Source organism: Dipteris shenzhenensis, chromosome 1 (assembly GCF_047967505.1).
Source record: "Dipteris shenzhenensis isolate YYH24624 ecotype China chromosome 1, Dip_SZ_1.0, whole genome shotgun sequence".
In the NCBI taxonomy this organism is placed as follows: Eukaryota; Viridiplantae; Streptophyta; class Polypodiopsida; order Gleicheniales; family Dipteridaceae; genus Dipteris; species Dipteris shenzhenensis.
This window is the reverse complement of record NC_141596.1, coordinates 73,296,923-73,319,971: the sequence shown is the minus strand read 5'-3', so window position 1 is coordinate 73,319,971 and position 23,049 is coordinate 73,296,923. Positions and strand designations below refer to the sequence as shown.

Below are 23,049 nucleotides of genomic sequence, written 5' to 3'. Positions count from 1 at the left end.
GAGTCACTAGTACCTTATTGATCGTGCTGAAATTGTGCAAGGGAGACGAGTGAGGTGCCTGTGGCTAGCTGTAGGAGACTCACCCTTCCCATGTCTTTTTTTAGTCGATGGAGTGAAAGCACATTAGGGAGATGATCGACAAACTGATTGATGGATAAAGTTATGCTACCTAGTGATATGATTTTGACATATTGCCAACGTGTTTCGAAAGGATTCAAGGGGAATTGTTGGTGAATAAGTGGCGGTGGATGAAGCTTGGTCAAAGAAAATGCAAGAGGTTATAGATGTAACAAGTGCCCTATGAGAGTGAATAGATGTAGTAGGGAGATTATTAATAGACTAATGGATAAAGTTGGGCATTTGGTGAAAAAAATTTGGCATGTTGCCAACGTATATAAAAGGTATTGGGGGGCATTATTGGTGGTGAATAAGCAGTGGTGGAAGCCCCCGGTCAAAGAAAATGCAAGAGCTTATAGACGTAGTAGATTGTAGAGTCACTAGAAGTCAAATGGGGGACTAGATAGGCTTTTCTTCAATCGAAAGCTATGGGAGGCTCTCAATTGTATGGAGTTGGAGAAGTCCCCAAGGCCCAACAGGTCGACAATTGAATTGTATTTGTAGTTCTAGAATGTGATCAAGGAGGATTTGGTGGATATGGCGAATGCTTAAGTCCTTAGAGGGCCCCTTACTAAAGGCATCAATGCAGGGTTGATGAAGCTGTTCCAGAAGCGATAATCCAAATTGAGAGTGGGAGATATAGAGATGCTAAGTAGGGCCACGACTAGAACTTTGTATAGGTACCTGTTAGTATAAGGCTCTTCGTTTACTTCCATTGACACCAAATGGAATATGACAAGGGGACACACTTGGTGGAAGAAAAGGTTTCAAAATGATTTGGAAGTCATGCCAAGTGGGGAAGGCAAAATTCATATTATGGAAATCTCTATAGAACTAGCTTCCAATTAGAGCACGCCTCGAAAGGTGGTTAGAGGTGAACCCCTTTTGTCTGCTATGGATACACATGATCACTCTAACCTGTCAAACTAGACTAGTCAATAGACAAAGAATAGCCAAGAGTAAAAATGGCTTTAGTAGGGCACTTGATCTCTTGTCGAAGATACACTACATCTCCCACAACAAATATCATAAATAAAAACAGTCATTTGAGGACTGTCGTGAACCACTTGGACATCATATTCTTTCTTTCTTTCTCTAAGGTTTGGAACTGGAGGGATTGCATGTAGTCATTGATTGCCAACACACAACACAATAGCTATGCTGAGAAGTATCCCCACACCATAGTACCAACCTTCACTTCAGGCATGCCTATTAGTGCTTGCACGCCAGAAACATCATCAATAGAGAGACAAAAGAATGAAATGCATTTACATGAACCTGCAAGATGTAAAGCCGAATTGAAGGGACAAAGTAAATTGATTTGAATTTGCTCAAGAGTTGCGGACGTGAATGGTTGTCATTGAGTAACCTCAAAGCGCTTGTGTTAGTGAAGATGCACCAAGTTTTCACACTATCAATTGGCTACAATCGGCTGCTGCCAGTTGCCTCCCATGGTCTCTATTAATGGCCAAGTATTGCATCAGATCGATATGTTTCCTCTAAAGCCACTGCTAGAATCTACTTAAAACATTGTGAAATAAAAAATTTCAAAAGAACATGAGCTGTTCAGTCCCACTATAACCTTATGACGCGTGTTTTCCCAACCAGTGTGATCAATTGACGGTGCTTCCTTGCCAACAGGAAGGACTTATTATTTCTCATCTTACTCGAGCTCCATATGAAACTAGAGCGTTCTCTCTGCATTACACAACTTTGATGGAAAATTAATGTAAGTAATAGGTTGCACCTTACTAGCATGTCCTTTGGACGTGCCCATAAGTTGAGAATCATATAAATGAGATTGTCACTTTAGCTAGGGCGTGCCAAGGTAGAAAGATAAGCCGTAAGGCTACGATGTTTATGTTTCACTCTTAGAGCGCCACTTATGAGCTTCAATGATGACAAACAACGTTCTAAACACAACCATCAAGGTCACTACTAATGCCATTTCCAATAAGCTGTCAGTGAGCTGTCAGTTAACCGGCTAGCCAAACTAGAGCAAGAAGTAAGCAGGGATGTCAAGCAATGAGTGACTCATCTAGAATATAGATGGAGGAAACATAGGTAAGGCGAAGACGGGGAGGCTAAGTGAGGGCGTACGTCTAATGGTAGGATTGAATCTTCAGTGCTACAACTCCAATATGTAGAGGCTCGATATGAGCAAGGAGAATATCCATGCACTTTGGGAAAGATGCTTTTGCATTTTGCTTAGCTTCACATCCCCCCCTCTTTTGGACATCCATTGTCTGAGGTTCACATACGTGATTGCCAAGGTAGGACGGACTGGTTGAAGGAAAGCATCCATCAACGAAGGAGTAAATTCGAAGCGCATGTAGAGAAAGTAAATGCTTCCTTGAGGTGCATGGTTTCGAAAAAGAATTTACCGAGAAATAATCATTTTTGGACCAATAAGATCCAACCAAAATTGCACGTATTCAAATTCTAAAAAGGCCCCAAACAAATAGAAATCATTGATATTCCCCGTCAACTATTTCCCCTTCAAACGGTCTTGCAATCCCCGTCAACCTGAGACCTCCGACGCCAGGGATGGATCAGCGGGGACTGATTCCTTGGAGGCCTGCATCAAGTCATTTTCACGAGCTTACTCCCAAGCAGCGTCGAGAAGAAATTCTGCTGCGGCCTTTTTTTGAGGAACAGACGCGGCAGGTCTGTAATGCACCTCGATTGTTCGTAGTGCACATAAGACTGCAAGCAACGTCAAATGAATCCATACGTCCTAGCGTTGCTGAATTTCTGGATACGATTTGAGTATCATGACATGCATCCGCCAACGGTGCTGTCAAATCGTTTCTACGGCTGTTTGCATTTTTCCATGAGAAACACTCGCCAGCCTCGCTGCCTTAGAGAGTCTTGCAAGTACTTTTTGAGCTCCGGCCTTGGCATTCAACGCAAGCAGCACTTGCGATTGATAAACCTTCCTAAGTTCTCAGTTGACCGTTAGCTTAAACACTGAAATCTGAGCTCTCCCAATCCTTTCCTCGCTGTAGCCAAGTCTTGATCCCACACGCACGTAGGGTATCAAAATCCTTCCATGAGGCCTTCCCTTGCCATAGTTTCATAAGCAGTATCTCTATGTTCTGGAAGTGATTCTCTATCGAAGACACAACGTGACATGCTATCGTCGTATTGCCGTCGATTCAATACATTGTCATTTTTTGTCTTTAGCACGTTTTATAAAGTAGCCATGAGACAGACTTCTGAAGGAAAACGAAGCTGAAATGAATTCTTTTCAAATGGTCTTAAATACGAATCAGTTGCTCGTTTGGGACTCCTAGTGCTAAAGATAAAAAATGGAAGTATATTGAAACAATACGCTATGATCAGAACACTTTTATCACAGAGGAGATCTTATGTTAAGGTAGAACGAACCTAGGTTCAGACTGTTGTAACATGGTCGTCAAATGCAACATGCCAAGATGACAAGATCATGATGCTAATTTGCAAATTTAAAGAAGCAGGCATGCCAGATAATAGTAGAAGCTGCAGATCATCTCCATACCATGACGAAGATGGACTTAGAGGAAATGCGGAGCAGTTTGTAATTTTTTTGTAAAAGAAGGCATGATGATTTAATAAGATGCTTCTTTGATATCTGCAGTGGTATGCCTCTTGAAGTTCTAGGATATATAGTGGTTCAATGGGAGCCTCAGTGGGATCTCGGAAGGCCTCTAAAGACCTTCTGAGGATCAGAGATCACGGAGGGAGCAAGAGCAGGGATTGTAAAGATTGACATAGCTATCCCCTAGGAGTGGAGCATAGGAGATGGAGGTCAGGTTTGGCCTATCAGGTGGATGGGAGTCTTTTCAAGTACAGGCATCCACATAGATCCCCATCACCAATTACATACCGGACCACAAGCTCTAAACGAGGTCACACCTGAGTAACCCACCAACAAAACAATTTACTCTCTTGATCTGTTGATGTCCCCGTCTCCACTGTCAAAGCTTCAATAGGTGCACCTTCTTTTGCTTCCTGTGTCATGCAACAGAGCCCGGAAGAAACCTCTTCCCCAGGTGATTGCCATTACGTGGGATAGAGGAGGGGATACCTCGACTTTCACTGTTCAGTCCGGGGGCAGATTATTGAGATTGTAGGATGAGAATGCCGTCCAGGATGCAAGGCTCTAGTATCAATGAGAGTTGTCGACCTCCACTTAGAGAGTATCGGTAATGGATCTTGAAGACTTTGGCTTTATGGCGAGTTTCTGCAATGGGATTCTGGGGAGTGTGGATGGTTACAGCGCTTCATCATATCAAAAAACACATTATCTTCCATGTTACTGTCAGCAATTCCAGGAAATTTCAGATTCATGCAAGAGCATACAGTTTCGTTCTGTTTAGACCTTTGTTGGGTCTGGACGCATGTTGTGCATACTCTGTTGGCTTTCTTCTCTGAGTCCCCTCTAGTTTGGTCTGGTATTTTCAGTCACTTTCTTGGCTTTTCCATGCTGTGCATGGGGTATTGATACCGTGAATCCTTTTTATACTCATCTGTCGAGTTCTTTCACATAGAAGCTTTTTTTTGGAAAAGAAAATATCTACATCAACATTTTCGCTGATAGTTCCCAACAGCTTGACATCTCTACATCTCGTTTTGGAGCTTGCTAACAACTCCTCACCTCCAGCAGCATGTCCTATGAAATACCATTGTATGAATGAGAGCTAGAAGAATAGAGAGATCCATCCTCAAGATCTCTTGTTGTCATGTAACCTGCCACATTGCAAGGGAAGAAGTCGAGTCTGGTGCCAATGTAAACGGTGGAGCTGAATCCTTCAAAGTTCACCCCATTCATATAAATTCCTTATCATAAAGGGGAGCTAGTAGAGACAACGAGGTAAGGCTCTCCTTTTCCTGTGTCGATCCACATGTTCTTCTACACACCTTACCACTGCCCATGCAGCAGCTTTATGTGATGGGCCCCTACTTGCAGTGACAATTGGGAACTATTATGGGACGTGGCCGGCCAGGGATTTTAGAATTGGACACGAGAAACTAAGGTGAATGTGTTGGAAAGGTCACCTCCCCATCTGTAAGCCCCCAAATGAGGAGAGCATGGGGGGGGTGAACCTAGGGTTTGAGTGTCTGTCACATGGGCATCTGATTGGATGCCATGTGGACAAGAGCCAGAAGGGATTGAGTGATAAGATGGGGCTGCTACATGGACAGCATCTTGGCTGTCATGTGGGCAGCACATGTAGAGCTGTTATGAGCAGATCAGAGGGTCAGAATAGTGCAGAAGCATGGCAGATCTGTACGGATTACAGACGCCTGCTGTACGGCTGGTTTCAGGGACATGTACGGAGCTCGGGCAAGAGCCCTAGAGCTGGAACAAGCCTGGAGCAGAGGCAAGATAGTCAGGGACAGATTGCGATGGATCTAGGACATGAAGGCGCACTGTTTGCAGCAGGTTTGGTGGGGCTGGACCCTGAATATATAGGAGGGCTGCAAGGGACTGACCCTGGGGGGCATATTTATAGCCCACACAGGTTGGTCAGGCAGGCTTATATAGGGCTAGGCCCTTGCCTAGATTGGAGGGCCAAAGGCCCTAGAAGTGTGGGGCCAAAAGCCCCAGGTTGTGAGCCCTTATAGGGCTGGACCAGCCACAGACTGGTCGGCCAGTTTGCTGCAGGCTGGTCAGTATTTTTGCCAGCCCTTGGGGCCTTATAAAAGGAGGTCCTTGAGGCCTCACTTCTCATCACTTGGAGCAGCAGTTCAGGAAGCAGAAGGAGCAGCAGATCAGCCACTTGTGGGCCTCTATCCAGAAGGAGACAAGAGAGCTGTAGAGTTGCAGACCTAGCTCAGACTGCTGCCCACCTAGGCTGGTGCAAAGACAGCAAGGTGGAAGGGATCTGGATGGAAAGTCTACAGAAGCTCGAGGTGGAGCACGCGGGCTCGAGTCTAGAGATAGCCAGCAGATAGGAGAAGGACCTTGTGGTTAGATCAGAGGACCACACCATTGGTGGGACTCTCTGGATCTATCTATTTTGTATTGTGTCCATAGTTTTGTTCGGAAATATATTATTTTGGTGGTTTCTCTATCTGGCTAGTTCATTGTCTATTGATGAGTCTGCACATCTATTTTATGCACATAAGTAAAGAAGTTTGTGATTCCACATCCCACACGCACACTGTGTGAGCTCCTGGGCATTACTATAAGTCTTCCGCTGTGCGTACCCTCTGTTGGGTCATTTCTAACATGGTATCAGAGCCCAAGTAGGAGGCTCACAGGTGTGGGAGCCTGAAGGCAGGGACCTTGCTGAAGGACGACCCTGATTCAGACGCTCTTGGAAATCGACTTCCATGACTGGAGGATTGTGCCCTTGCGAGAAGGAGGGTGACTCAGGTTCAGTCAGGTGCGTTTAAAGTTCGCGGTCCAGGTTATCTAGAGATGTACTTTTGTTGCAGACCTTGCCAAAGGAAGGATGGGTTGAAATAGACCCTCAGAGCATGGTGCCTGGAAGACTCCAGGTTGTTCACTCATTATGAGGGGACAACTGGAAGATCGTGATGGTTGGATTGCTGGAGTTCAAAGGCGGGAATGTGACTGAAGGAGGTGGTGCCAGGAGGTGCTACCAAAGATGGACCCTGTGCGGAAGCAGAACTGGACCTGGTGGAGTAGGAGCCACTGGATGAAAAGCCAAGAAAATATATTGACACCGAAAAGTTCCAGAGGACTACGACCAGGGAGTTACTGGAGCATCTTCATCGACATGTTGGCATGTGTCGGTGAGAGGGGGTGTTGGAAAGGTCACCTCCCCATCTATAAGCCCCAAATGAGGAGAGCATGGGGGGGGTGAACCTAGGGTTTGAGTGTTTGTCACATGGGCATCTGATTGGATGCCATGTGGATAAGAGCCAAAAGGGATTGAGTGATAAGATGGGGCTGCCACATGGACAGCATCTTGGCTGTCATGTGGGCAGCACATCTAGAGCTGTTATGAGCAGATCAGAGGATCAGAATAGTGCAGAAGCATGGCAGATCTGTACGGATTACAGACGCCTGCTGTACGGCTGGTTTCAGGGACATGTACGGAGCTCGGGCAAGAGCCCTAGAGCTGGAACAAGCCTGGAGCAGAGGCAAGATAGTCAGGGACAGATTGCGATGGATCTAGGACATGAAGGCGCACTGTTTGCAGCAGGTTTGGTGGGGCTGGACCCTGAATATATAGGAGGGCTGCAAGGGACTGACCCTGGGGGGCATATTTATAGCCAACACAGGTTGGCCAGGCAGGCTTATATAGGGCTGGGCCCTTGCCTAGATTGGAGGGCCAAAGGCCCTAGAAGTGTGGGGCCAAAAGCCCCGGGTTGTGAGCCCTTATAGGACTGGACCAGCCATAGACTGGTCGGCCAGTTTGCTGCAGGCTGGTCAGTATTTTTGCCAGCCCTTGGGGCCCTATAAAAGGAGGTCCTTGAGGCCTCACTTCTCATCACTTGGAGCAGCAGTTCAGGGAGCAGAAGGAGCAGCAGATCAGCCACTTGTGGGCCTCTATCCAGAAGGAGACAAGAGAGCTGTAGAGTTGCAGACCTAGCTCAGAGTGCTGCCCACCTAGGCTGGTGCAAAGACAGCAAGGTGGAAGGGATCTGGATGGAAAGTCTATAGAAGCTCGAGGTGGAGCACGGGGGCTCGAGTCTAGAGATAGCCAACAGATAGGAGAAGGACCTTGTGGTTAGATCAGAGGACCACACCATTGGTGGGACTCTGGATCTATCTATTTTGTATTGTGTCCATAGTTTTGGACGGAAATATATTATTTTGGTGGTTTCTCTATCTGGCTAGTTCATTGTCTATTGATGAGTCTGCACATCTATTTTATGCACATAAGTAAAGAAGTTTGTGATTCCACATCCCACACACATCCCACACACACACTGTGTCAGCTCCTGGGCATTACTATAAGTCTTCAGTTGTGCGTACCCTCTGTTGGGTCATTTCTAACAGAATGTGTGATGGGGGTAGGCAAAGCCTAGCCTAGGGAAGAAGAGGGGCATCTTTTGATGAGAGATCTGTGAATAAAAAAAAGAGCTTTTGGGAGTTGTGTACTTTGTGTCAAAATGTGCAAGTTGGCTAGAGATCTTTTGAGTTAAAAAAGACCTTATATGTAAATGTCCAAGAAGTCCCATACACCACTTGCACAATTGTGCATGGGCCACATCAACTCTACAATCTCTTTGATTGTGGCTTTGTGCTATGCTGCCCTAATCACCTCCAATCAGACCTACGTTCAAGACTTATCTGCCATGGATTGTGTCTGTGAATTAAGATGAGTCTCCCACAAAGTCCAAGAGAGAAGGAATGTTCGAGCAAGGAGAGGACAATGATGGAGATGCCAAAAGGTAAGCAATTATCTCCCTATCCATGAGTGTATATATGCGCCCAAGAGACCAATGCCAAGAGATGGCCCTATTGCTCTCAAATTGATCTTGGTCAACCCCTTGAATCACCCTTGCACATCTTGCTAGCTCGTATATCGAATGCAAACACATAGATACCCATGCAGCGATAGATTCTATTGGCCTACTATTCCAAGCAGCCCAAAGAGTAACATTACCATCTAGAAGTCAGTGCAGACTCCCAATACGGTTGCACATGATTAAAATACTGAAATTCGCAGAGGGACCTTCAATTCCGGTAGCAACAAATACCACCCAGCCTCCCCCCCCACCCCCCTCGGACCCTTCATCCTTGGCCCCCCAAGACCGCCTGTCCCCTCTCCATAGCCCCACTTCGCGTCTTCCCACCCCTCTTTGCTATCACCCGCTGCTCCTATAGTGATTATCCTTACCACTCGCCCGTCCCCTCCACCCCCCGCTCCTCCTCAGCTAGCAGCAGCCTCGCATGGAGCCTCTTCCTCGCGTATCCTCTTGAGTTCAATAAAGAGCATTCTTCACTATGGCACCATATCCATCATTTTTTCCCTTGTGTCTAAATCAAAATAAATTTCACATCATGTTTAGACCACTTTGGGATTCAAACCTTGAGCTAAGATAAAATCCACACACTGATTTAAATTGAAATTAATGTTCTTTGTTGTTCCCGATCCGTGATCGCAGAAATGGACAACAAGTTCCTCTTGATATCTGACACATAAAGAACATCGGACAGCTGCAGTATTTGATCCTTTGTCAGGAATTGTAGCGGGCTTTGGTAGGCAGACCAGTTGACTTCCTCTTGATTCAAGAGCACATGTTCTCAGTAGCCGACATTACACACCGACACCACCTCCTTGTTGGGGGGCCCCCCAGAGGTTCGGTCCCTTGCCGCTGGTAGGAGTGGAGGGGTATGTATATCGGCATCCCAGGCGATGGTCCCAGAGGTATTTGCATAGGGCGAGCTCATTCCAAGTCATGCTGTATGGATGGGTCTTCATGCAGGAGAGGCCCAGAATGGTATCCTGAATGTATACGCACCCGCTTGCAGGTAGTACCAATCGGCGGCTCATAATTGCCTCCCAGAGGTGGACTCGTGGATTGTTGGAGGTGACTTCAACAACCTCGAGTTCATGGAGGATAAGTAGGAAGGAGCCTTTTTTCACAGAGATGACAGCTAGAGAGAGGAGTACCTGGGAGCGGTTTAGTTTTGTGATCATGGCAAGGATCCATGGTACGAGCTTGAGTTTACAGGATTCCGGGCAGCCTGCAATTCTTCTTTGGACAGCGGCGTCATGAAGGGCTGTTGTATCTCTGGAGTTGGCCCAAGATTAGATCCCTTGATGGGTGGGCGGTGTGGGTGGCTGAGAGGATTCAGCGTAGCAGTCAGGAGCGACAATGCCAGGCCCTCAGACGGAGAGCCATCCTTCAAGAGCTAGAGAGAGCACTTTGGCGAGACCTAGCATCTATCAAGCGACTGAAGGAGCAGGTTCCAGGGTCCTAGTGGCTGAAGGATTGCCTAGAGTGTGCATGATTGGAGCTACAGGATTTGTAGGTCCGTCGAACAGACTTCTATTGCTCTTCCCAAGCCAGATGGGTTCAATAGGGCAACATGATGACGAGACACTTTCTTAGATCACAGGACCATGATCTATAGAGATCCAGCTCCAGCGACTCAGGGGACTCACAAGGACACATACACACCGACCCTCGAGATCCTGGAGATGTCCACAGCCTTCACTTGGCCTTACGGGGATGAGGCTTCTGATTCGACAGGAGGAGGAGCTTCTAGACTCTTAAGTTTGTAGATGATACGACTCTCTATGTGGACGGCTCAGCATTCAGTCTAGAGAGGGTTAGAGGTGCCCTACCCATTTACTATGAGGCCTCTGATGCCTGCATAAATTGGACCAAATCTGTTGGTTTTTTCATAGGCTCAGAGGAGATCCAGGATGTTTGAGATTGGGGAGCTGATTTTGGCTTTCAATGGATCCCGAGAGGGGAGACGATGAGGTACCTGGGCTGCCAGGTTGGCATCGACATCTCGGCTGAGATGTCGATGCACTAGAGCTCCGCCAAACTCTCGTTTGCAGGGCGGGCAGTGGTGGTTAACCAAGTCCTTCTTGCCATGGCCTGGTATATTGCCTCTTGTTGGTGTTTCCATTGGGGCTGCATGGGAAAGCTACGACGCTCGGTGCAGAACTTCCTTTGGTCCGGATCATATGGAACGCACAATACTAGAGCCAGAGTAGCTTGGAAGACTGTGATTTTACCTCAGGTGCAAGCTGGATTGGGCATTAGTGATCTGGAGATGTAGAGCAGAGCCCTCTTGGGCAAGCTGGTGGTGAGAGGCCTCACCTCAGGAGCTGAACCCTGAAGCTCTTCCTCTAGCGGGGGCATCTTGGAAACACTTCTCGCACAGGAGGTCAGTGGCAACGATCCTATCGAGTCTCCCTTGACAGGGAAGGGTTCTCCACTGATGAGGAGGCCCTACAAAGTGTGGCAGAGATTGGCAGGAGGACTCATTCGGGCTAGGCCACTTTGCAGAGCCTGACTGCGACTCTATCTATTTGAGAGACAACCATTGATTTGGCACCCGAAGGTCAGAGACTCAGAGGGATTCATGCTAGGTCAGCGGACCCACATTGGCTGGGCACAATGGGACAGTGGACATCCTTTGGGGCTTGGCGGTGGCTTCCCAAACAGATAGTCGCAGTCGGTCACCTACAAGGGACACGTATCAGGATGCTGGAGATTGAGGCGGCACGTATTAGGATGCTGGAGATCGAGGCAGCAATCTTGGATTTGTAGTGGGATGGTTTACGAAGTCCTTGGACACCCCATTGCTGGTCAGGATAGATCTCATGGATAGCAGTACTGCTTTGGATACGCTTCTTTCGTGAGACCCTCGGATCTTGTCAGTCTTGATTTTATAGGGTGGGACCTGGAGGCTCGCTGCAGGCAGAGACAATGTTAGAGGATGGTGGACCTGGAGGATCTAGAGGGGCAGAGGATTAGGATAGTGGGCCGTCGCCTGGGCAGGACGCCTGGGCAGGACCTAGTATATTGATCCCACCATAGTCTTATCGATCCCTGAGGGATCATTGTGGCGCCAGTGGCTTTGGGAGGGCAGATCCTTATGTGACATTCAGTGGGATCCAGGAGAGTGGTTTTGGCCACCCACATAGGGCAATTGGACCGGGTGGAGGTCTCATTCTTTTCTTACACGACTCATGTTGCCTACATCTTGAGGCAACAGCATGGTCCCCCTCGAGAGAAAGTCATTGGCTAGAGCAGGACCTCTCGAGAGGTTATTTTCTGTTTATGGCCTTGCCTTTGGACGAGCTTGCGCCTGCGCAAGATTTCATATTTCTTTTGGTTCTACCCATTGACCCTTGGCTGGGGTAGATGTCGATAGATGGCAAATGCATTGGCTGCGCGGAAGGGGTTGTGGAGACGATCCCCCATTGCATATGAGGCTTCCAAGTTGCACAACGGATATGGTTGGCGTCCCTCAAGATCGTGGCTAGCACATAGAGGATGAGAAGAGACTTCACTTGGGGGATGGTAGGGGTCTCTGGCTTACCGAGGGTGGGCACGCCGTCCTGATTGATCCTGTCTCACCAGATACAGGATATATGGATAGTAGGTTTCCCGGATAGAGATCCATAATGCATCTCAGCCCTCCCATTCACGCCCACCCCTTCTACCGGAGGACAGTGTGTGGGAGACAGTATCCAACATTACTGCTTGGAACATCTGGGTCGCTCGATGCATCTGGTGATGGGAGGCTAGCGGTTTCTCCGACCGCTACCTCAATAGCCATCTAGCAGGATATCATCTTCACTTTGCGCACCATTTGGGAGTGCAGTACTTCAGGTTCGAGAGCGATCAGCGAAAGGCAGGAGCTTTTCTGCCAGACATGGCTAGTGGGAACCTTCTACACCCTTTCTGTGAGGGGTATTCGCTGGATGTATAGACCACGATCTTGGTTGCTAGCTCCTGTTTCGGAATCTTTCTAGGTGGTGAGCCGTGAGATCCAAAAATAGGGGCTATAGCTGGCAACCTTCCTTTCTTTGTATTTTCATCGTCAGCTCCTTTTGGAATCTATTTGTATGGTTTATGCACCCTTGCAGTCTGCCGGCTCTGCCTTGTCCGTCTATCTCGCTTCACCCATTTCATTTGTCCATTTGGCCTACATCACCGTATGCTTGTGCTCACCTTGTGCCTCCCTGACACTATGTACACCAAGTACCACCCACTTCTCACATAGAATATTTGCAAGTAAAACCTCTAGCTATCTAAGGTCCTCAAATTCCTCCTAGTAGTCCTCCTTTTTACACCTGATTATGACATTAAAAATTGCCATTGCAATGACATAATTAGCTTGGAATTCTCTTTTTAATATCTACTTCTAAAGCCCTCATCTCTCTTGGAGGTAATTGAGTCATGATAAAGTCTTTCATAGCTATCTGCTTGTTGCTGATGGAGTACAACCCATACAGCTGAATGAGCAGTTCTTGTCATTTTTGCCTATGGATACTAAGTTGGCCTTGGGAGCAGAGGTCGTTTTCTGTGACCTTTTCTCTAAAGACAAACCTGCATAGGAGGTTGTTAGCTTTGAAAGAAACATTCCTGTCAACCGAAATGGCGTCACCTTCTCAAGAGCTCGAGGTAGCAGAGGACGAAATGCATGCCCCTCTTATGCAGCTGCAATATACAAGGCTCGCCGGGGTTTTTTCTCTATCCCTGCGAGAACGTGTTCTTCTTCTTGCTTTGCTTGCCCAACTAACATCAACTTTACAACCAGAGAATACATAAGAGAGGGTGGCGGCACAAACGGAGGTCAAGGTAGTAGTGACAGAAGCCAAAAATAATAGTATGTCAAATGGCAACAAGAGTGGCTTCTGGGGAAACATGGTATCCTCCCATCACCAAATCATAGTGGGCAACCCAGATGTCCAAGCAGTGTTGTTTGACATTGTCTCCCATATACTATCCTCTGGCAAAGGCATAGGGTGTACATGGGAGGGAGGTGTCGCATCATATGCCCTAATCCTAACCACATGGTAGTCCTAGATCTGGTAGGCTGGAGAGGTTGGATCAATCGAGAAAGCATGGCTCCCCTTTGTAAGCCACGCGACCATCCCCAAAGTAAAGTCTTGTTGAATCCATGGCTCCCCTCTGTAAGCCACGCGACCATCCCCAAAGTAAAGTCTTGTTGAATCCTGTATGTGCTAGCCACAATCCTCAGAGCCATTGACCAAATCCTATGCGCTGTTGGGCTCTCCCAAAGATATTGAGGGATCATCTCTACTACTCTGTATGTGCAGTAATGGCAGCCACCATTCACCCACATCTGCTCTAGCTAGGGCTGATCAAAAAGCCTCCATGCACGATCATCTAGAAGAAATAAGAGACCTTCCACGGCGGTCCACGGTTTGGTCCAGAGGCAACCAAAAACGAGAAATAACCTCCTTGGGAATCTCTTGCTCCACTCAATGCTGCGACCTCAAGGGAGTCCATGCTGTTGCCTCCAATTGAAGATGTCGGCCATTGCATGCCATGTATGAAAGGAAGGGCACCTCCTCAAGCCTGCCCAAGTGCCCTACTTGGGTGGCTTATAACCACTCCCCTGGATCCCACTGAATCTCTCGAAGAGGCTAGCCCTCCCATTACCAGAGTCGCCACCACTGTGCCTCTCCTGTCGTGTCAAGATTGTTCTAGGGTCAATAGTCCATCTCTACCCAATCAGCCCACAACCTTGATCCTCTACCCAATCTATCAAGCCCAAAGCCTCATCATCTTGGAGGTCTCTTGGCCCCACTTGGCGGTGGCAGGAGCCAAGAGATTGCCATAGAAACTGAATCCTGAGATGCACACCTATCCTCAAGAATTGTCCATACCAATGGAGCTTGGGAGCTGTGTAATCCCCACCCACCATGAGACAAGGATCGTTGCATCAATCTTGAGCATCTGTGTGCCTGCCCCCTCAAATGTGAGAGTGCTTGTAGTTGTGCCTCCGCCTCCAAAAAGAGACATCTCCAGGTCCCAAATGACTTGACTGGACTACTATCCCATTGCAACTAGCTAATGTGGGTCCACTGTCCCCGTGTGACCCTCCTGATCCCTAACCTTCGGATGCCAGATGAGTGGTTGCCGCTCCAACCCCTGAGGACAAGTAGAATGGGCCAGAATGAGTCCCCCAGAGATAAGCGTTGCCATATCCTATGGAGACACCTCATCAAGGGGGAGCCCTTTGCTATGAGGAAAGCCTATGAAAACATGTGAGATTGATGCCGCTGTCCTCTTGTGCGAGGTGTGTTTTGAAGAATGAGCTTCTAGGGTTCAGCGCTGGTGTGCGGCCTCGGACCATTAACTTGCCCAATAGGGCTATGCTCTGTATCTCCGGATCAATGAGTCCTAGCCCTCCTTGTGCTTGTGTCTTCCAAGTGACACTGGCTCTAGTATTCCGTGTACCATTGGAGCCTGCCCATAAAAAGCTGCACACGAAGGTGCCTAAGCTGACCCATGCATCCCTTATGAAAGCACCAAGTAGGAGGCTATGTACCAGGCTGTGACAAGGAGGACTTGGTTGGCCACCACCAAGGCCCTACTTGCTAGGGAGAGTTTGGCTGAGCTCCAGTAGAGAAGCTTGCACAACACACACTCAAAAATCGGCGCTATCTACGGCTCTGCTGAAATGTTTACACCCCAACTAGGATATCGCATTGTGGGCCCCCTTGAAAGCCAAGGGCTGTCCCCTAATCATGAAACTCATAAACCTCCTCTGGCGAGGAAGACGACAGACTTGGTCTTGTTGATCCTAGCATTGGAGGCCATGCAGTATACGTCCAAATCCCCTCTGACTGCCTTAAAGTTCATTGCTAAACCCTCTACATAAAGGGCAGTTCCTTCTCAAACTCCAAATCCAGCAGCTCTTGTCAAATCGGGAGCCTCATCTTAGTGAGGCCTAGAGTCTGAGAGCACAAAACATAACCTGACACCTCCACTACAAAGTAGAAAAGAAAGGGGGCAAGGGGACAACCGTGTTGAATAGATCAAGAAAGAGAAAAGGCCTTGCCCATGTGACCACCAATAAGCATCTGGCTAGAACTCCCTACATAAGGGGTTGAGTCCCCTCTGATCCATCTGTTTGAGAAGCCTAATCTTTGCATAGTGCCTTCCAAAAAAAACCACTCCACCTTGTCGTATGCCTTCTCGAAATCCAAGAGAAGGATAGCAAGAGGCAGGGACTTCTATCGAACCCTATCTAGTGTCTCACAAAAGGTGAAGATGCTGTCTAGGATGCTGCGCTTCTGAACAAAACCTGTCTGCGTATCATGAATAATACCCACTAGATGGGGTCGTAACCACAAAATCAAGACCGTCGCTGAGATCTTGTGTCCAACAGCATAATTGGTCTCCACTGGCAAAGATCAGCCCTATCGCCCCCCCCCCCCTTTTGGAATCAAACAAATCCAACTGCGACTCAGAGACTGCAGAAGAGTGAAAAATCTCCTAAAAGGTGAATATGCTCCTAGAAGCACCTAAAGGAGGAGAGTGTTAATCCATCCTCTATGGAGGAAGGGCCTTGATGGACTTCAAAAGCTCCTTATCGATGAAAGGCTCCTCAATCTTCTCCTCATGCTCAAAGAGACCACTATCAGGATATGGGTCCAAACAACCTTCCAAGCTGCAAGTACTTGAGGAGACTCCTCCTTGGATTGTAACAAGCTCCGATAGAAGTTTGTGGTAATATGTAGAATTGAGGGTCAGAGTGCATCTGTCTGCTCACATCTCTCAATATTTGCAACAATTGTGTCCCCGTTGATCGAGGCCCAATGGTGTGAAAAAAACTGTGGTGATTTTGTACCCTCAAAGAGTGATAAGACAACTCTGCAAGAATGGATCTCTATGTCTTGGAGTTGTGCTACATGCATTCGTGCCGATCCGCAAGCCACTAGGAGCCTGAATTATGCTCCTTGAGATTCTCAGTGGAATCTAGGTTGCGTCTCAATGCTCTTTCATGCTCTCTCAAGCTCCTTGCCGCTCCTTTGAATCGCATCTGCTTTGGTGGGGTCTCAAGCTGGTGCCAAATCTCTAATGACCACGTGTTGTATCTTCTCCTTTTGCAATAAGGCATTTGGATGTGGATCCCTTCCTAGGGGAGTTCTCGAGGGGGTTACTCAAGGTGTAGAACAATCGAGACATCATGGTGGATCGCCCTCTGTAGATCGCCTTCTCACCAACATAGAACCTATCCAGCCTCTTTAGAAGTCCATCACGACGACTGTGGCCGAGATCCGTGGTAGGAGGCAGAGTTCTCCAGACTCCTTGGCAGTGTGCGCTTTTTCTTTAGATAATCGTGAAGATAAACTACTCCCACGTGCTCTCTTAGCCACTGGCATCTTCGAGAAAGAGGCTCCACCTTGCTTGTCCTTCCCGAACTCTAGGTGGTTAAAGTCTCCTCCAACAACCCGAGAGTCCACGTCCAAGAGACTCTCCGCCAACCGCCTCCAGAATTGCGCAATCGTAACCCCATCCATACTGCCCTCCCTGTGATTAGCTCACTCTGATCATATACATTCCACTCCCTTGGAGGAGATGGGGCAAAGGATCATCGTTGTTTCCTTTTATAATGGAACATCTCGGATTGATACCAAACAATGAACAATCCATCTATGACTGATATCCCAACAGTCCTAGCAGTCCCGCGGCTCGAAGAAAATAAGAAATAGACTTGCAAAATGTTACTGTAATAGTAGATCTGAAGACTTCGAACAAGAAAACAAAAGTTGTGGCACGGTGTCTGTTTGTGATATGATACCAATGTATGTGAGATCGCTAGCATTAGGGGAGAATTGGGGTCTCAAAAGGGCCTCATAAGGAATGGATTAGGGAATGCTTAGTGGGCTAATGCAAGGGGCTTGGAGGGTCCCAAAGAGGCCTAACCAGCCCACCCTAGTGGGCTAAGCCCACGTTTGAGCCCACCTCTCCCCCCACCAATGAGGGTAGGGGGCCACTTTTTGAAATTTGAATTTCAAATTTTGAATCTCCCTCCCTCCCTCTCTCTCTCTCTCTCCCTCCCTCCCTGTCTGTTGACGTTTGATGCTGAGAACATATGCTCTTGGATAAGAAGAAAATCCATTGGCCATCCTATTGCAGCCCTCTGCAACTCCTAGCAAAGTATCAGATGCTACGGCTAGTGCCCGCGCACGGTTGTTAAGTCCGTGCACTTTCCAACTCTGGGGAGGAGGAGAGAGAAAATAATGCTTGCCTATGAGTGGGAGCCTGCATCACAATCTTGCATTTTTGTGATTTTGAGGGAGGCTTGGAGGGAGATTAGTTAGTATCTGTGCGGCGGCATACCAAGGGCACGACATGCACTACGCCTACCTTATAAGGCCCATTGTATTATGAAAAACACGTCTGCCCCAAACTTGTCTGCACATTGCTGGAGTGTCCAGTAAGTAGCTTCCGTGAGCTGATCCGCTGGCCCCAAATGAATCACTCGCACGGCCAATGCATGTGCCCGGCCTATGTGTGGAAAGACATGCTAGAAGGTAGGTGAATCACCATGAGTAAGCCACAAATCTATCCCTTGGGGTCCCACATAAATCTATCCCTTGGGGCCCCATCCACGTCTCCATCATGCGGTACATTTGTCCATCATGCAATCAAACAAAGACGGGGTCCTCCTCCTCTTCCGTGGAGCCGAAGTGAAAGCCCCAAGTAGAGCGAGTGTGGGAACCAACCACACCGATGGAACGCCCTTTTTGGGGCTGCATGATCAACACCGTCATCTCTAGAGCAAGAGGATATGTGTCCGGAATCTCTAGGTATTTTCATGGTCCAAGCTTCCAAAACTCCCTCGAAAAGGTTGCTAGAGTGAGGCCTCAGACTTGGAAGCTAGGAGAACAAGTGGCTTGACTCGGTATTCTTTGAGGAGGTGGAGTCTTGCAAAGGAGAGGAAGAGGGATGATGATGAGGAGGAAGCATCCGAAACTACTGCAAAGGTATGAGCAGAGGAGGGGAGCGGAGAGAAGGCAGGGGGAGGATGGGAGGAGGAGGAAGCGGCTGGAACTATTGTAAATGGACGAGGAGAAGAGGGGAGCTGAGAGGGGTGAGGGAAGGACGTGTATCGAGAGTGACTATAGTAGGGGTAGGAGGTGGAGGAGGGGAGAAGAAGGAGGGGGGGTTGGGAAGGGAAGGGGGAGGAGGGCAGGCCATTGGAGCAACACGAAGCGATGGGACCTCCAGAGTCCCACTGCTGTGCACGTACAGAGTTTGTTTGAACAAAAAAAAAAGTTTCATCTTTCGGAGCCTGAGGGTGGCCTGTTGTGTGCATCCTACAACCACTGGAAGCTGCCCCGTGCTATGCCCTCACTCGCTTGCAGAGCTTGGCATGCCGCATGTGTGGTTCTTCAAAAGCCTTCTTGCTAGGCTCCACCTTGGTCTAGGCCCCCCAGAAAGCTCTACCTAGGGTGTCTAGGACTCCATCTGCTGTTCGGACTCGTGCTGTGCTCTCTCTAAGCGAGCTTCCCTTTGCTCTTGACGAGGCTGAGTGGGAGCCCTACCCAAATCCCTCCAACAATCACGAGCCAAATGTCCCATCTACTTGTACAGCAAGCGTCGACTTGGTAGACCAGAGATTTCGATGCGCTGCTCTAACTCTCCAATGTTGAGAGTCCCGAGGAGGATCTCCTCAAGTAGGGTCTTTGGGCACTCAACTATCAACCTGAGGTGGGGCACGCTGTCATACGACTGACATTGTTGTTTGAGGTGGCACCTCAAGCATTGTGCCAAAAGCTCTCTTGATGCAAGGTAGGATAGGCCAATATTCCTTTGGGAGCCCTAGGAAGTGAGGGATATGATGAGTTGAATCCGTGTCGTTGACCGTAAACCCATGGTACTAGGGGATGAAATGTACAAGGTGTGGGCCTAGGAGGAGGGGGCTCTACTCCACAAGGGCGAAGGTGGTGTCGGGGGAGCTCAACTAGAGGAGGAAGATGCCTCTCCCATAGATGGAAACCTCCTGGGTCACCCTCTAATGCTAAGCTTGCCTGAATCCAGTCGTGCGCCTGGCTCCTCATGAGAGTGAGACCCACTATCACCCACCACTGCTCTATTCTGGAGAGACTAAACTACTTTCTTCACATCTTGCTTGTCTTCTGGAGAAAGGAGGACCTTAACGGCTTGGAGAGTTGAAGGTGCTACCATTTAAGAACCCTCTTGCTGGACAAAGAGTCGCCACAAGATTCCTTCTTCCAAAAACAAAGCAAAGCGCTGCACCAAGAAGAGGAAGGGAGGGTGGAAAAGGAGGGAAAAGAAAGGAGAAAAGGCTCACAACTATCGATAAGGAGGCAAAAGCCTTCCTATCCTTAATCTTGAGCTAAGAAAAGAAAGCCATGCTAGGCCTCGAGCAGCTCTAGGTGGCTGAGGCTGTTCCCCAAAGAAGGGACAGCAAAAAAGAGGGTCGAGAGGGCCAAAACATTGAGTTGGAGCTTGCATGATCCACCAAACAAAGGCTAGCTCTTCCTGGATTGGACTTGAAGCCAAAAAACCACCCACACTAAGAAATCCTTCTATCTTTTGGGAGAAAATCGAGCTGTGTCATACCAAGAGGGGGATAAAGGCTGCCAAAGGCACAGCCACGAACTAGACTTTGGAGCTCAGCTCAAAGCTGAAAGAGGCCGAATGTGCGTCACCTGGGGAAAGCTGTAGCTTCCAAAACTGTGGCTACCAGTTTTGAAAAGGGGCCAGCCAAGAAACTGCACCAAACCAAGAAACTATAAAGCCAGGTCTAGCTGTAGAGTGCGCACTCCATAGATGCGCACTGCTTGGAGAGGGCGCGGGGATAGGAAACCTCCATGCGGGATGAAGGCTGCATCACAAGCCCATTCCAGGGAGTTGTGATCAGTTGTGGCTGCTTTGAGAGGCTTATCGAGCCTTGAACCAGCAGAGGCCAGGTGCGGGGGAGCTGGACCGGAGAGAGGAATGAGAAGGAGAAGAGGGAAGGAGGGAGGGAAGCTGAGGGAGGAGGCAAGGGGTGCAAATGGGCAGGGAGACGACCTATAAAGAGTGTGAAATTCATTCCTACTGCGTATGTTCCATATTTATTCTAGATATGAGTCTTCCCTGTTACTATGGGATTTACTTGCAAGACATTCGTGACTTGGAGCAATTGAGAGTCATCTTGCTTCTCTTCGCTCTTGTATCTAGTGTTGTGCCTGATTGTGTATGCTCTGTTCATTTGGCCTTGGGTGCATATCAGTGTTAGGCATGACAACATCATATTATTCATCTCAGCCTTGTCATTGCTGTGCTAGGGTCTAAGTGGATTTCAAAGGAAAGGATGATGTGTTGTTGATGCATTTCCTATAGACACAACCTTAGTATCTATTGGTCCGAAGATGCAAATAATTTGTTGGTGAGTGCAGTGTAAGGGATTGACTAGATGGACGAGCATGCAGCACAAATCTGTCAAAATGTTGCAGCACTGGTGATGGATGATTTGCTGATATTTCATCACTTTTAGTCGGGTTGGAATAGCACTATACAGGTTAGGTGAGGTGTCCTATGATTGGGGTTTGGGCGTTTATAGGCTTGTTTACAGGATCTTCAAAATTCTTTTGGAGACTAAGTACTTTTCTTCGAACACCAGCTAGGAGAAGGCTACCAAGTATAGTGGTGTCCAGCATGTAACCTTCCTCAGAGCCCGTAGTTGGGATATTTGAAATTAATGAAACAATTTATGCAGCCTCTACAACATTTTCGCTCTGGATCAACAATACATGAACTCCAGAGCAAGTAGTTGAGATATTTGAAACTAATGAAATAATTTCTGAGCCTCTCCAAGCTTTTCACTGCTGGATCAATCCATGACCTCCAATCTACAGTTGATGCACGAAATAGTCACTGGTGGTATGTAGTATGTATATTGGAACAATGGCTTGGTAGGTATATGTGGGATCTGGCATACAGTGATGCTCTCAGGGGATGAGTGTTGGGAAACAATGGTGGGTGTTGACGGGGGAATTAGTGCAATAAGAAGAGACAAGACTGGAATTATTTTGTGATAGTAAGAGGTAGCTCTCTCTGTTCTATTGTGTCTCCCTGTGTCGGCGCATCTCAAGCAGACAAAGCCCAACATAGAGCTGGTCATGGAAGTGGATCAATCATGATAGTGGACCGAAGCCACTCCCATCCTGGTAGAGATAGTGGTATCGCCCTCGGATCTCATAATGGCCTAGGCAGACGGAGAGAAAGTGCTCCTCTGTCTCAATCACTCGCAGTGTGCATAGCATGCAGATCCGCTGCTCTCTGGGTAAACGTGCTGCTCTTCCTGTCTCAATCCTCAGCTGACAGGATGAAACCCACATCTGCCCAATAGCGATCCTCAGTGCATGCGAGACTCCTCTGTCCTCGAGATACTGGGGTCTGATGATGAACCCCTCCTCTGAGACGCTCAAGAAATGATCACAGTAAAACTTGGTCTTGGTGGGGAGCTTCTGATCCCCCCCCCCCAAGTCCAAGACGTGTGGAGCTGGAGGAGATCTAACCATATGATACGGTTATCTCATCTTGCGGGATCGACTCAGGGGGTGCATCCATACTGTTAAAAATGGAGTTTCCATGGAAATAAAAATGGGATATCAAGATGAAATAAACTCTTAACATAGCTAATGTGGCGCCATATAATGTAAATGCTGTGGAAGAAGAAAATAAGTAAAGGTACAAGTTCTGATTACATCGATAATCTTTTACGTAAGAGTGTCATTGTGAACAATGAAATGCATAGGAGCATGTGTATATGGAAATATGCTAAGGCATTTTATAAAAATTACTGCTCTGCATGAAAAGAGGGAATAGGGGCATGTATTCTTTGCTCATGAGGTATCCTTTTTCCCAAGCTGAGAATAATACTCCTTCCTGTATTTCAGGAAAAGTTACACAGGAAATACAATAGGAGAGACTTGGAAGCAACCCACCAAATGCGAGACAGACGAAGAATGTTAATCTATCATGTAATAGCTGCCATTATTTTCTTTCTTTTTTATGTTAATGTGAGATCCTATTATAATTATGGGAATAATTTACATTGGAAATACATCAAGAGTATATATATATCATTATCATAATCAAGAAAGGTTTATTTTCTCCATTTGCAGTAAATATCTTTTCTGTAGCTCCTTTTTAGCAATGATGATGAATGTTGATGGAGTATCCTTGATAAAGACGTATATTCAACATTGTAGTTGAGCCATAGCTTCAAGTAGATGCTTTTACCTGAAGCAAAATGTTAAAAGTAGATCCTTTCTTACAAATGCTGCATATTTTCCAAGAAAGGTGCGGATGCTTTAGCAGTTGAAATGATCAAAGCATTTAGCGTGGAGATTTCGATCTGCTGTTGTAATTGCAAAGATTACGGGAGGGATCAGCATATTTGCAATTCTCTTCAGAAGAGAACGTTCTATATTATGCTTTCAAAATCAAAACAAGGTCAGCTAATCTGTGAGGGCGCTGACAAGAAGAAGAGAC

At 47.5% G+C, this 23,049-nt stretch overlaps 1 protein-coding gene across 1 annotated transcript in view; it reads left to right on the top strand.

Moving 5' to 3' along the window:
- The first annotated feature begins 2,664 nt into the window (after positions 1–2,664).
- LOC147906348 (uncharacterized) overlaps positions 2,665–23,049 on the top strand; it is a 604,593-nt gene continuing 584,208 nt past the window's right edge. Inside the window, exons 1-2 of the mRNA XM_087391025.1 lie at positions 2,665–2,784; positions 22,452–22,535. Coding sequence (XP_087247151.1) covers positions 2,665–2,784; positions 22,452–22,535 — 204 coding nt within the window. The remainder of the gene's footprint in view (positions 2,785–22,451; positions 22,536–23,049) is intronic.